The 13,847-nt window shown below is 30.0% G+C and overlaps 1 protein-coding gene across 5 annotated transcripts; it reads right to left on the reverse strand.

Moving 5' to 3' along the window:
* Positions 1-7,387: 7,387 nt before the first annotated feature.
* Positions 7,388-12,154, reverse strand: LOC108467623 (uncharacterized). Of its 5 annotated transcripts, none has more exons than XM_017768333.2 (9): positions 11,823-12,146; positions 10,904-11,007; positions 10,565-10,720; positions 10,315-10,420; positions 9,917-10,099; positions 9,232-9,388; positions 8,398-8,708; positions 8,111-8,200; positions 7,388-7,707 (listed from the first exon to the last, which is right to left on the reverse strand). In XM_017768333.2, exons 2-9 carry the CDS (start codon positions 10,916-10,918, stop codon positions 7,640-7,642), a joined length of 1,086 nt encoding a protein of 361 aa, XP_017623822.1. In that variant the 5' UTR covers positions 10,919-11,007; positions 11,823-12,146; the 3' UTR covers positions 7,388-7,639. The 5 variants fall into 5 exon arrangements, with proteins under 5 accessions (XP_017623822.1, XP_052887418.1, XP_052887419.1 ...); XM_053031458.1 differs by lacking the exon at positions 11,823-12,146 and adding an exon at positions 11,726-11,765; XM_053031459.1 differs by lacking the exon at positions 11,823-12,146 and adding an exon at positions 11,151-11,318.
* Between the last annotated feature and the right edge of the window lie 1,693 nt (positions 12,155-13,847).

Raw genomic sequence — 13,847 nt, forward strand, 5'->3', positions numbered from 1 at the left:
TTAAATTAATTAAATAATTTGATTATTGAATTTTATAACTAAAACCATTTCTTAATGTATATCCTCGTAAATGGTATATCTTTTAGCTCGTTTCTGTTAAAATCTTATTACAGAATTTTACTTTTCTGTGTCATGGATTCAACTAGAATTACTATTTTTTTTTAAAATTTAACCTTCTATGTGGCACATTTTATCTTACCAAAAGTATAAGATTTCTCAATTCTATAAATATACAAAAGCTAAATTAGCTTCTTCTTTTTTAATAATATGTAAATTTATAATGAAGGAAACATTTACACCAATGTAAAACAAATATGATTTTACATCATTTCATTAAATTTTCTATTATTGATATTTTAGCGATTCAACTGTCATATATTATGTTCTATTCATGTAACTCATACATGTCAAGTTTCGAGTAATTTTTTAACTATTTGTTTATTAAGCAAAAACTTTCAACTGTTAATATATAGTAATATAGACAATAATTTAGACCAATAAGATAGAAATATTGAATCTCAAAATTTTGTATGGAAAACCAATTTAATTATATCGTTGAAATATCAATTGTAAAAAATTATAAAATATTGTAAAACCATATTAGTTTTACACAACCATCTTCCCAATAAAAGTACTATGGAGGTTCCTATATTAGGAGTTAGATTAAATTTTTTCCTCTACTAAAAAAATAAACAAATTAATTAAATTAATCCCTACGCATTAGATCAAAGAGTAAATTAGTCCTTTTTGTTAAAAATTTCATCCCTTTATACTGTTAAGAACTGATATGGCTGACAAAATAACTAGATAGTGATACATGGTGTGTTGGATATACCTTATATTGACTTATATGGATTAATTTTTAACAGTAAAAATGAATGAAACTTTTAATAGAAGAACCAGTTTGCATTTTGATCAAACGTAGGATTAATTTGACCATTTTTTAAGTAAAGAGACCAAAATGCAATCTAACTCTTGATATAAGGCTGTCTATGATGCTTTTACCCATCTTCCCCTATAAGGAGACACCAAATACTTTCAACCTATATATAATAAGCATGCATAAGCTTCAAAAGAAACTACAATAAAATCAACAAAAAGGAAACGAAAAGAAAAAGTGATTGGCCACCATGTTTCGCTCAATCAACTCTATAGCCATGCTGGTGTTCCTTAATTTTAGTCTGGATATTACAGAAACTGCAGCAGCATCACCAATGTGCAATGTGGTTATCTTTTTCTTAAGCCCCTGCGAGAGCTTCATAAAAGGCGGAGCCGATCCGGCGCCGGAATGTTGTGTTGGTGCTAAACGTCTTATTGACCAACTAAAGGCCAAAGAAGATAGGATAGAAGTATGCCAGTGCATTAAAGCATTATTGCCACAACTTGGGCCATTTGACCCTAATCGAGTGCCTCTTCTTGGCCAAAAATGTGGTATCAAGAATTTCTTTCCTCCCATCACCCCCGCTACTGATTGTTCCAAGTAACTTTTCTCTTCCTTCTTTTTTTTTTTAGTATTTTTTATGTCTATTTTATATTCGAAATTCAGGATTGTCTTTCTCAACAATATCATTTCTAAAATTCAAATTTGAATTGAATCTGATTTATAACCTATGTAGCAGCTTTAGCCAACCCATTCAGTTAAGCCTATGTTGATTTATTGATTTAGTAAGTTATGATCTTGACTAACATAATTAAATCAATTGGTTATCAATTATTAAAATATATAAATACATCATTGATTGAACCTTAGCTCGATTTGTATGGCCATTGTTGTCAATACAGAAATATGTGGATTCAAGTGTGTTAAAATGCATTATCCTTCTATTTATAGATTGAAGAAGTATTATGGGTAATTTGAAAAATTGACAAAAGCGATTGTAGATAGAATGTTGATCTCAATTATATTAATTTTTTTTCTTTTTCATTTTTCTTGCAGGGTATGAAGAGAGAGCTGGGAAATGTGAAAAGCAAGAGTACGGTGAATGAAATAAAGAACCCCTAACGATGGATTTCAAAAAATTATGTATAATTCAACCCCTTGTAATTTGATTCCACTAAATAAAATATCAACTTATTTTTAACTTTCACATTGAAAATTATATTTTTCTATTTCGATACTAAATAAATTATTCATTTTTAAAAAAATTAAAATAATTTAATCTTTGTCGATTCCGAAAATGAACAACTAAAAATAATTAATTTTGATACGAATGTTTATATATTTGGTGAACGTAATCAATGGCTGACTCATCTTTCTATTGTCGTGAGCTTATGAGTTTAATCATACTGACAATATAATAAATACTATAAAATTAATTGAGAAATTCTCAATTAAATTATTCTCAATTGTCAATTATCTCAAACACGAAATCAATGTATCAATCAAATATCAGACGAATTACTTCATTATGAGATCTCTATCAATACCAACTTTATTTTAAATTTTCATGAACTGTGAAAAAGAAAATTAACTGTCAGAAGACTAGCACACTAAAATAATCAGCACGGCAGCACCTGCTCGAGTTGTTTGATGGAATCAAAGTATTTTTGTGTTGTTAAAGTCAATCCTTATCTATTTGAAATAAGTTGTAGGATACCTAATGATAAAGTTATTTATAGGGTAAATTATAAAAATAGTCACTTTTATTTGTCTTATATTATATTTTAGTCACTTATGTTTGAAATGTTACGTTTTAGTCACTTATGTTATCATTTTGTTACGAAGTGGTCACTCTACCGTTAAACTTTGTTACCTCCCTAACGGAAGTCTTACGTGGCAATTCAAATGGGTTTTAAATGCCAATTGAGATGTCCTACCTGGCAGTCTAAATTAAACTTATTTAATTAAAAATTTTATTTTCATCCTAACAACTGGAATTTTTTTAATTAAAAACCTATTTTTATTCCAACAACTGGATATCTAAGTTGGAATTTAAAACCCATCTAGATTGCCATGTAGGATTGTCGTTAGGGAGGTAATGGAGCTTAACGGTAGAGTGACCACTTTGTAACAAATGATAACCTAAGTGATTAAAACGTAACATTTCAAACATTAGTGACAAAAATGTAATCTGAGGCAAACAAAAATAACTATTTTTGTAGTTTACTGGTTATTTATATAGGATTATATTATTCAAAAAACTCCATGTTTAAATTTACGATAAAATTTTATCTCTTGACTACTAATCAACGAAGGAGAAGAGTTATAAATACTTAGTTGGTGGGCGTCAACTATTGATTTTGCTAGTGTTTTTTATTTTTGTTTTTTTTTTATTTTATTAGTTTGTTTTATGACTTTTTTTTAGAGGGGTTGGAGAGTTTAATTGGTTGTAAGTGAAGATTAGTGTGGGGAGAGTGATTGTAACTATGTAGGTTCAATATTGAGTTACAAATATTAGTTGATGTAAAGGTAGTTTAGATTTTAGTCAATAGTTTTATGAGACAAATTATTGAATAAAATTATTTACATTCTTTTTAATATAAAAAGTCTATTCAATTTGTTGAACTGATTGAACTAATGAAGTATCTTGTTATTGTAAACCCAAAGAAACACACCTGTTGATACATAGTAGAAGAGAGTACAGTTAAGAATAATTTATTAGTAGGCTCGTAAAACATAAGTATAACAACACTAAAACAAAAAAATAAATAAATATTGGCTATATCAAAATAAGAAAATTATAAGAACCAATATTTTAATTTTATGATGCCACATGTGGTAGGTTTGGTCCTAAAAATAGTAAAATTATCATTTAATCCCTTTAAAATTTAAATTTAAAATTAATACAATAATAAAATTATATTTTAATCTTTCAAAAATTTATAATTTAATTTTAACCTGTTTTATAATTATTTTTCGAATTTGCCCCTAAAATGTGGGAAGGCAATTGAGTGCTTGGCCACTATATTCACGTAACTTCAATCATGAATTTTGTCATTTTATTACTCTAATATGCTAAGAAGCATGCAATCACGAGACTTGCATTGCAACTTCCTCAAAATTCTTAATCTTCCCTGTATGTTTGAGGTACATGTATCAGGTCAAGTCGGATCAAATTAATTCTTTTATTGTTGGATTAATTTAATTTTTGTACCAATAAAAAAAGAATCAAATGAGATAAAACTTTTAAAAAGTTAATATTTACGGTTTAAAAATATTATTTATTGTTAAACAAAATTATATTTTGAAAGCTTTTTATGATTCTTCCGATACGATGTTTTGTTTTGAGTTGAAATGTAAATGGAAAAATTATTTTCATATGGTAAAAGTTAACTTTGTTCCAACATGACCTTTTTTAATTCTTTTTAATAGTGATGTGATCAAATTAATTCATTTAATAGTAGAGAGACTAATTTGATTTAGTCCCTAACAAAGGGATTTCGCAAGTATTTTCATCTTAATAATAATATTCCCAATTTTATCATTGTATTGTATTAACTAAAGCAACATAAAAGTATCATGAAGGCCCCTACACTAAAAGTCACATTGCATCTTACCCCTCTTAACTCAAAAAATTTGTAAATTAAACTTTGTATGTTAGATCAAAGAGTAAACTGATATTTTCCGTTGAATATTTCATCTATTTCTACTGTTAAAATTTGGTGTAGCTGACCGAATAACCAGACACTTATGGCGTGTTATGTTACCTCATGCTGATGTACAGGGACCAGTTTTTAACAGTAGAATTGGATGAAAGTTCTAACAGAATGACCAATTTACTCTTTGATCTAATGTATAGCAATCAATTTGCCCATTTAAATAGAGGGGACAAAATGCAATCCTACTCCTAATACAAAAGCCTCTATGATACTTTTACCAGCAAATACCAAATACTCTTTAACTGTATATATATATGCATAAGCTTCAAAAGAAACCACAATAAGATCAAGCCCAAAAAGAACTTAATTGACCACCATGTCTAGCTTAATCAACATCCTAACCATCCTTGTGTTACTTACATTTAGTTCAGAAATTGCAGATGCCGCACCTCCGTGCCAGGAGGTTATTGTGTCGATTACCCCTTGCTTGAGCTTCATAAAAGGCCAACCCGATCCGGCACCGGGATGTTGTTCGGGTGCTAAAGGACTTGCTAAGCAAGCTAACACCAAACTAGATAGGAAAGGAATATGCGAGTGCCTTAAAGGCGTATTGCCAAAAATAGGACCATATGACCCTAAAAGATTCCCTCTTATTGCCCAGAAATGTGGTATCAATACTTTAATTCCTCCAATTTCTGCCACTACTGATTGCACCAAGTAAACCCCCACTCTCTTCCTATTTTTCTCTTTCTATGTTTCATTTTATATGAATTATATGCATCTCATTGATTACGTGACAATGAGACACTGCAAAAGCAAAATCGAAAATTTTATAATGAGATCAAAATTAAATTATAAATTTTAGAATGTTAAAATATAAATTTTATTATTTTATTAACTATAAATTTTAAGATTTTAAAAGTTAATTTTACAAAATCAGGGAAAATTAAAGACCTTACATGTCTCAGGGGCACCCTTTATTAATATAATCAGAGTAGGTTTAGATAGCCAGTGCGGTGTGTTTAGTTGTGTTTAATTTACTTTTTGTCTCATGCTACAATATCTAATTTCACAGCTACTGCTCTTTTTATACTAACCGCAAATAAATGCACTGTTCATTCAAACTCACCTTAAATTTACTCTGTTTAATGTCAACTCATATTAACACTTGTTTTAAGTAGTTAATAAGCTTAACCAAGCTTTTTTCCTATCTTTAATATATATTTTTTAATTAGCATCGAAAAGTATTAAACTAAACTCGAGTTCAAATAAAAAATAATAGTTTAACATAGAGTATAATTTTCAAATTTATTTTTACTAAATAAATTAGCATCATCGAGCTTTTCAAAGAAATTCAAGTTATTCAATTATTATTTTGAATAACATCTCATTTATCTCAATATAATTAGACTTGATCATCGGTCAAATTATCCGTTTAAGCTTGAAAACCCGTCAGAAAAATAAAAAAGTTTAAGTAAAAATATAAACTCGAAAAATGAGTTTGAGTAAAAACAAAATCTATCTTTTAAATGGACCAAGTCTCGATAAGATTTTTAAATAAGTTGCTTTGCTGCTATTTTAACAGCATTTCATTATTATATTGCCACTATTTTGCTATTATTATTTAGATATTATATAAATTTTATTTTTTTATTATTTTTACTATTATTTTAAAGATATTTTACTTGTTAAGCCGCAAATATTAATTTTATATTATTTTGGTTGTAGGGTGTGAAGAGTGAAGTGGGGGAAATGTGAAAATGAAGAGCATGCCAAACGAATAAAAAGATGGGCAGAACTTTTCATAAAATTATCTGTAATCAACCCCTTGTATTGCACTAAATAAAGTATGAAGCTATTTTCAACTTCCACGTACGGCACTTAAGTTATGATTATTTAAATAATAATTGCAATTAAATTTAATCTAATTTTTATAACTTAATTTAAACTTATTAGCTGTCGTGTACGTTTTTTAACTCTTTTCAATAAATAAATTTAACATATATTATATATTTTAAACTTTTTAATAATATAGAATTTACTTGTATGTTTTAAGGATAATTATCCCACATATACTCTGAGGACAATTATCCAATATTAATTATTTTCATATTTATCAATTTTATTAAAATACGAAAAACATTTATTACAATTTTATTTAAATATAAAATGTATAATTTGTCAGTGCAAATTAAATTTTAAAATTAATTTAGTATATTAAAAGTATAAAAGAAATAAACAAAATAATAAAATTCAAAATTTTATTTAGAAAATAAAACAAATCAATCAAAGTGTATTACCAATTGAGTACAATGGAGTACCTAAGGGGGTTGCGGGGCCCAGCCCTCTTAAAATAGAAATTCATACATTTAAACCTTTTAAAAATTTTAAATTAATAAAAATAAAATTATATTTGAACTTTTAAAATTGATAAAAAAATTAATTTAATCATTTAAAAAATAAAGATATAGGCTATTAAAATTACAATTTAATTTCGGTCCGGTTTTCTAGCTTTGCCCCTGATTGAGTATTATATCAAATGAGATGTGCTCTGTTTGAAACAATAAATTCGAGAACATTTACGCGTGTAATATATCCTCATATTAATTCTTAATAATCTTAAATTCGTTTTCGATAAACTAAAGGAGTAATTTCAGGTGATCGGAACTAAGAATCTAACAGGCTACCAACAGATCACTAACAGACTATTTCGATATACCTCAGGGAAGTATTGCAATTATGATTTCCTTGATGTAGGAACCAAATAAAAAAATCTCATATTGCCAAATAGTCATGCAGTCTGCTGGCAAGAGTGTAGGACCAGGGACCGAACCACGGCAACCTCAAATATCGGACAATAATAATTAAATAAAGTCTCGTTTCAACAATGCGTGAAAAATTACAACCGGGGAACATGGCTGGTTTGAGGTTTGCTGACTGCTATTCGATCGATCGAGATATAAAATTATACAGCTTAAAGCTTCAAATTTGCTAAAGACTCGAAATGCCTACCGAATAGATGTCAAATGTTGTTCTTATTGATCTAAATCTATCCTACCGGTAACAATTTTAAGATCAGAAGGTAAAGACTCACCTTGGTCTATGGTTTCTCTTCCTCAGATGGAGAGTTTGGTTGGTCAGGTACGGAATCAACAAAAAATTCCTCCACTGCAACAAGTTAGACTTATTAGTGTATGGTAAAAGAACACGGGTATGCAGAGTGTATATCGAATGGCATAAATGTCAACGAACTGCGTATTTCAAAACGGCACATTGATGCCACTTGCCTATTCACTATTATAACTCACAAGACCATGCGGAGATCCTAATTACACATTGCAATAAATTCAAGTGTACGAGACTGTGTCTGACATGGATATGTTCATTTTTTTTCATTTTCCATGTATCCAGAGGGTAATATCTTCGTACTTATATCTAAATATGTGACGAATACGAGTATTTTAAGGTAAATGAAGAGTCAAAAGCAACATAGGCTTGAAATATCATTCGTTAAAATGATATCACAAAGTATCGAGTGGGCATCAAAGTAAATAGCATTCTGTAACCTTACCAATATCCTCTTGCTCTGAAGAATCAAGCAAAATTTCTGAATCAGAGGCAAGGAAAGGAGAACCAGGATAGTTCCCAAGGGCTCCTAAATCTGTAAAAATTCGGTGAGCCGCACTTTATGACAACAAGCTCCATAAAGAAAAACAAAAAAAAAATGTTGGGTTCCTAGACGGTCTCCAAGACCAACAATGAAAGCAATGCACAATGTATTAAGAGCAGAAAATTGAAAAACAAATACAAAAGCATGAATATTCAAATGTAAGTGTGAGTGTGAGAGAGATAACACACCTCCCAAGTTTGACAAGTCTGCTGTCAGATCTGTAAGACTGAAATTCCACTGAATCTGATCCAATGATCTAAGGGAATCTCTAGAATTCCCGGCTCCATTTTCAGGTCCCAGCTGCAATCCTACTGAACTTGCCACATCTGTTGTGAAGGCTGAATCAAGTGCTGAAGTGTCAACTCCTATCCCTGACATGTCTGATGCAGTGAAGGGAAAATTCCCACTTGATGCCACTGATGTAGGGCTCACGGGCATCTCTGACATAGATGACACGGTAGTGGTTGGAGGAGCTGCAGGTGTTACATCAGTGGCATTGCTGTCCATCAACATGCTAGAATTAGAATAGAAGCTTCCATAAACTTCTTGTACTTAGGCAGGAAAGAAATTTATAGCCAAACAGCAAGGCACGAGAGGGATAAAGCTGGAGATAGCTTGACAAGAAATTAATATCTAAACATTCTTTAAGAACGTGGTGGTAAAAATTATTCATGTAGCTAAGCAAAATCATTATAATTACAGCTTAATTGAACAAAGTTGCTAATGAACAATGTGATATAAACATTAATGCAATCATGCATGTTTCGCAAATCTCACCAAGCAGCTCCTGAATATTTCAACCAAAAGAAAGCAGAAAGAAATCAGCGGAACATAACTAGATGGCAAGTACTCAAATTGTTAATTAGGCAAGCTATCTTGAGACAAAAAGCATAACTTATAGCATGAGAACATGAAAATAAAGAGGAAAAGCGTCTTCATGCATGCATGTTAGCAAATATTTTGCAAGCTTTAATAGGCAACTAATGATATATATATAAAAAAAAAGATTGTTAACTTCTTACTCTTTTTCAGAATTCATACGCATAGGTTGAAAATTGCTGGGTGCAGGGACTCCATTGACCACATGACAGCTTGATATGCCCATAGAATCAAGATGAGGTTGCCCTGCAGCCGGAATTGGAGGTTGTAGCATAGGGTATCCCATCGGTAAGTTGTTGACTGCACTGCAAAGAAGTGCAGTTAAATAACCACAATAGTGACATAAACATGCAAACAAAATACTCAGAACTCCTACAATAAATCCTCTGCCTCTTAAGTATATTTCACAAATACTGATCCAAAAAAGTTGTGATTTTGTTTCAATGCCCCATCGTTCTCACTAGATCCTCTAATAGAGAATATAACTGCAAACTTCCTGAATTAGAAATAATCAAACAAACAGCTAATAGACACTGTATCAAGTTTATTTTAAAATACAAAACCATTCTTTAGAAATCTTCGGAACCCAAGTTTCCTTTTCCTTACGCTGTGAATTTGAAAGGAGGATTTGATATCTAACTTGGAAATTATTATATCAAGCGGCAGTCAGAAATATTTATCGTGTTCAAAAAACAATACTATAGCAATGTTTCTGCTCATAAAGCTTCTTAAAACTTGTAGCTATTCAATGCCAAAAATCATTATCACTTTATAAGATAACTAAAATAATACAAGCTTGTGTTTAGCATTTATTTGGTCGGATCCTACCAGGCATGGGATGAATTCCATTTTGTATTGGGGCCAGGGGAACCTTTGGAGGCACTGGATATTTCATCATATGATATTGATGCTCAAGCAAATGGTTAAATAAAAGGATTTGCTTCTTCAACTTCAGCCTTATGTAATAGGCCCTGAAAAATTCAGCATTTTCCTCTTCCAGCTTCTGCCATACTGAATAAACATGAATAGTAAAGAGAATAACAGAGTTAGTACCCAAATCAATCACTTTTGAACAAGAAATATATTTTATTCAAGGATATGATTGCAGTAGATTGGTTTTCATTTTGCTATTGCGGTTTATGAATGCACATTTAATGCATTTTATTGAAATTTCCAAATTTAAAATATATATGTGCAGAGTAGCAAAGATATTTCAGGAAGAGCACCTAAAGTTGTGAATCCAGGGTCTATCCTTGCTCGATTCAAGAGGGTTTTGACAACCTCATCTCTATTCATGTAGAGTTGTAAACATCGTTCAATTAAATTCTGGACCTGCAGCAATCAGTTCACATAAATCATTAAATTGTATATAACTAATAGGAAAAGATAAATGAAACTCCACCTAGCATGAAGCATCAGGAAGGAAAGAAAAAAAAAACGAGATAAATAAAACAAAATAAGGGACTGGTTTCTTACCAGTTCAATATCTTGGCATGAAACTTTTCCGCCATTGTTGCTTGAAGCAGATAAAGAGCCAGTGTCTGCTAAGGAGCCATTTGCAGTTTGATTGTTCTGCTGTTCCGTTTTTGGTTCATGTGAATCTTCAGTAGAAGGTTTTATATCTTCTGTGCTCTATAATTTGAATAAAATTTATCTTCAAGTTAGTGTCAAAGAACTGACAAGCAGAATAATGCAGCAATAAGAAAATCTGTAAACAGTTCTTACGACCACCTACAACTCCCTGCAATGACTACTTAGCTAAAACGGAAGCGAGCAATCACTTACATGTAAAATTACTTATTAAAAGAGAAAAACCTGCAAGTTCTTCATTCCAACTGAAAGCCGATATCCAGCATCTCTTTGCTCAGCTCAGACACTCCCCATCAAAGAATGTCTGCATCTGAGTAACCATATCCAACCTGTGAAGAAATTTACAATCACAATGTTGTGAGCCAATAGCACCATGAAGGGAACTGCTCCTGATTAAAAGCTATAAATTTAGACAGATAAAAACAAAACCCTGTTCATAATGAAACAAGAATGCACCCCATATGTCACTTACTAGGGTTAGAACCAAAAACAAAGAAATACACCATGCTTAGCTATTCTCAAATTCTCCAATTAGTTTCCCAAAATTAAGGACGTTTATTCATCATTAACTCCAACGCAACCGCATTGCTCAAAATCGACCGTTAGGTCAAATTCATTTAACTCCCAACAAAATTACAAAACATGTTCTAATAATTAGAAATTTTCGAGCTACAGTGTTTCATTACTGGTACTATTCAATTTTCAAAGGCAAGTTACGCGTCACGCATTTTACACTCAAAAAATAAAAATAATAATAAAGCAGAAAAAGAATTCCAGCTTTTGAATCTAATCAAACAGATCTAAAAATAATGACATAAAATTCGCAATAATCATAACCAGCTACAGTCAATTTCAGTAAATAAAACGAAGATTCTAAAAAGGAACCAAAAAAAAAATTGCATTTAGTTATAATAAACAAGTAAACAACAAAGAAAGTGAACCAGAATTTTAAATTAAGCAATTCTAAAAAAATAATAATAATTTAAAGAAATAAACAAACAAAATTGCCGACTCTCGAAAGCACGAAAAAACTAAAATATCGAATACTTTTTACTTCGACGAATTAGAGATCCAAACTTAAGAATTCAAAAAAAAAAAAACACATAATAATTTTAAATAAATGCTTTGGAAAACTCTACTGTACCAAACAGATACAATTTCAAACGGTACGGAAATTTCCTGATTGAAGCTGGAAATTCAAGCTCTTGGGGACTTGAGAAATGACTTCGAGAAATGCCTTTGCAGATATATTTTTACTATAACGAGGAACAAAAATAAAAATATTTTTTTGACTTTGTAGGGGAAAAAAAAGCACTGAATGTCAGAGCTGTAGTGAAATTTATTGAAGATTTTGTGGGGTTTTTTTAGGGTTTATAATGACATTAATTAATTTTAATAAATAAATTTATTGTCGTTAAAAGCTCAGAGAGAAAAAATCTCAGGCTGTGATTTTCTTTGGCATTTTATTGTAGTTTTTAATTTTTCTGGTAATAAATTAAAAAGGATTCCTATTTGGGGGCCAGAAAATGACTGTTGATTAATAATTAATAATTAATAATTAATTTTCTAGTCCTTTTAATAATTTGGTTAAATTACACCCAATCTCACTAAACTATTAGTAAGTTTAGGTTTTGGTCACTCAACTTTAAAAAGTTACAAAATGGTCATTAAACTATTTAAAAGTTTTCATTTTAAGTCAGTAGGTAGTTAAAATCACTTTTGCATGAGTTTGTCTATTCGCACCGCTTGCACCAATCAAAATTTTTCATTCTCCTTCTCTTCTACAATTTAATTTTTTGTTCGTGAAACAACTTTGAACATTGCAAATCTACGAACTAAAATTCAAACAACTTTCATCTTTGATCTTCGACACTAACTATCAAATCAACTTGGATCTAAGATATGATTTTCTACTTGTTGAGGAGTACTGCTTCATCATAATCTAGGGGCGAAGGAAGTAAATTTTTTAGCGAGGACTAAAATTAAATTTTAATTTTTACGAAAATAAAAATAAAATTTCACCATTTGAATAGCCTATATCTTTATAAATTTTAAAGGATTAAATTAATTTTTTATCATTTTTAGGGGGCAAAGTGTAATTTTATTTTTACTAATTTAAAATTTTAAAAAAATTAAAGGGCCTAAATGAAAAATTTTCTATTTTAGGTGGGATCGGAGCCCCTTCCAACCCCCTTGACTACGCCCGTGGTTGAATCATTGCAAAAAGCTCGCTAGATGAACTTTTTAAAAGAAAAAGTTAATAACTCAAGGACTTAAATAAAAAATTTCGAATGGAATTTCAAATAGTTCAATAATTTAAATGAAAACTTTCGAGTAGTTTAATGATTATTTTCTAACTTTTTTGAAGTTGAGTGACAAAAACGTAAACTTACTAAAGATAAAAGAGATTTGGCTAATGAAAAAGCTTTCAAGGTCGCCCAATATCCTTTCTTTTTCCAAACATTTTTTCGAATACGCTTTTTTGATGTAGAAGTACGTTTTTTTGGAACTACCATTCAAAAAAAAGTTATTCAGTGCTATAGTTGGATGTCAAAGACATCTATTTTTAAAACAAAACGACCGGTCTTTTGATGTCATTGTTTACTTTTTAAATATTTTAATAATTATATCACTCTACTTTACAAAAACCCGAGAAGTTAATCTTTCTACTTAGATTTGTTAGAATTTGGTCTTTGTATTTATGAAAAGTAAAAAGTTGGTCCAATTGGATAGCATTATAAACCTTGAACAAATTTTCGACGTAAAAACAAGTAGTTCGACAATTTATATGCAATAAAATAGAAAAAAAATTGACAATTTAATCATTTATATGCAACAAACTAGCAAAAATTGGTGATTTTAAGTTCTTGTGTTTAGCAACAGAGGCAAATCTAGGGGGCTAGTAGGGCCCAGCCTCCCTAAAATTTAAAATTATTATTTAGGCTATTTAAAATTTTTAAAATTTTATATTAAAAAGTAAAATTATACTTTGGTCCCTAAAATTATAAAAGTTTGATTTGATCCTTTAAATATTATAAAGATATTGACTATTAAAAATTAAGATTTCATTTTGGACCCTCTTAAAAAATTTTCTAGCTTCACCCCTATTTAGCAACAACTAGACTAACTTCTCAATTTCATTAAGTATAAGAATCAAATTCTAATAAAT

Source organism: Gossypium arboreum, chromosome 8, assembly GCF_025698485.1.
Source record: "Gossypium arboreum isolate Shixiya-1 chromosome 8, ASM2569848v2, whole genome shotgun sequence".
Classification (NCBI taxonomy): Eukaryota; Viridiplantae; Streptophyta; class Magnoliopsida; order Malvales; family Malvaceae; genus Gossypium; species Gossypium arboreum.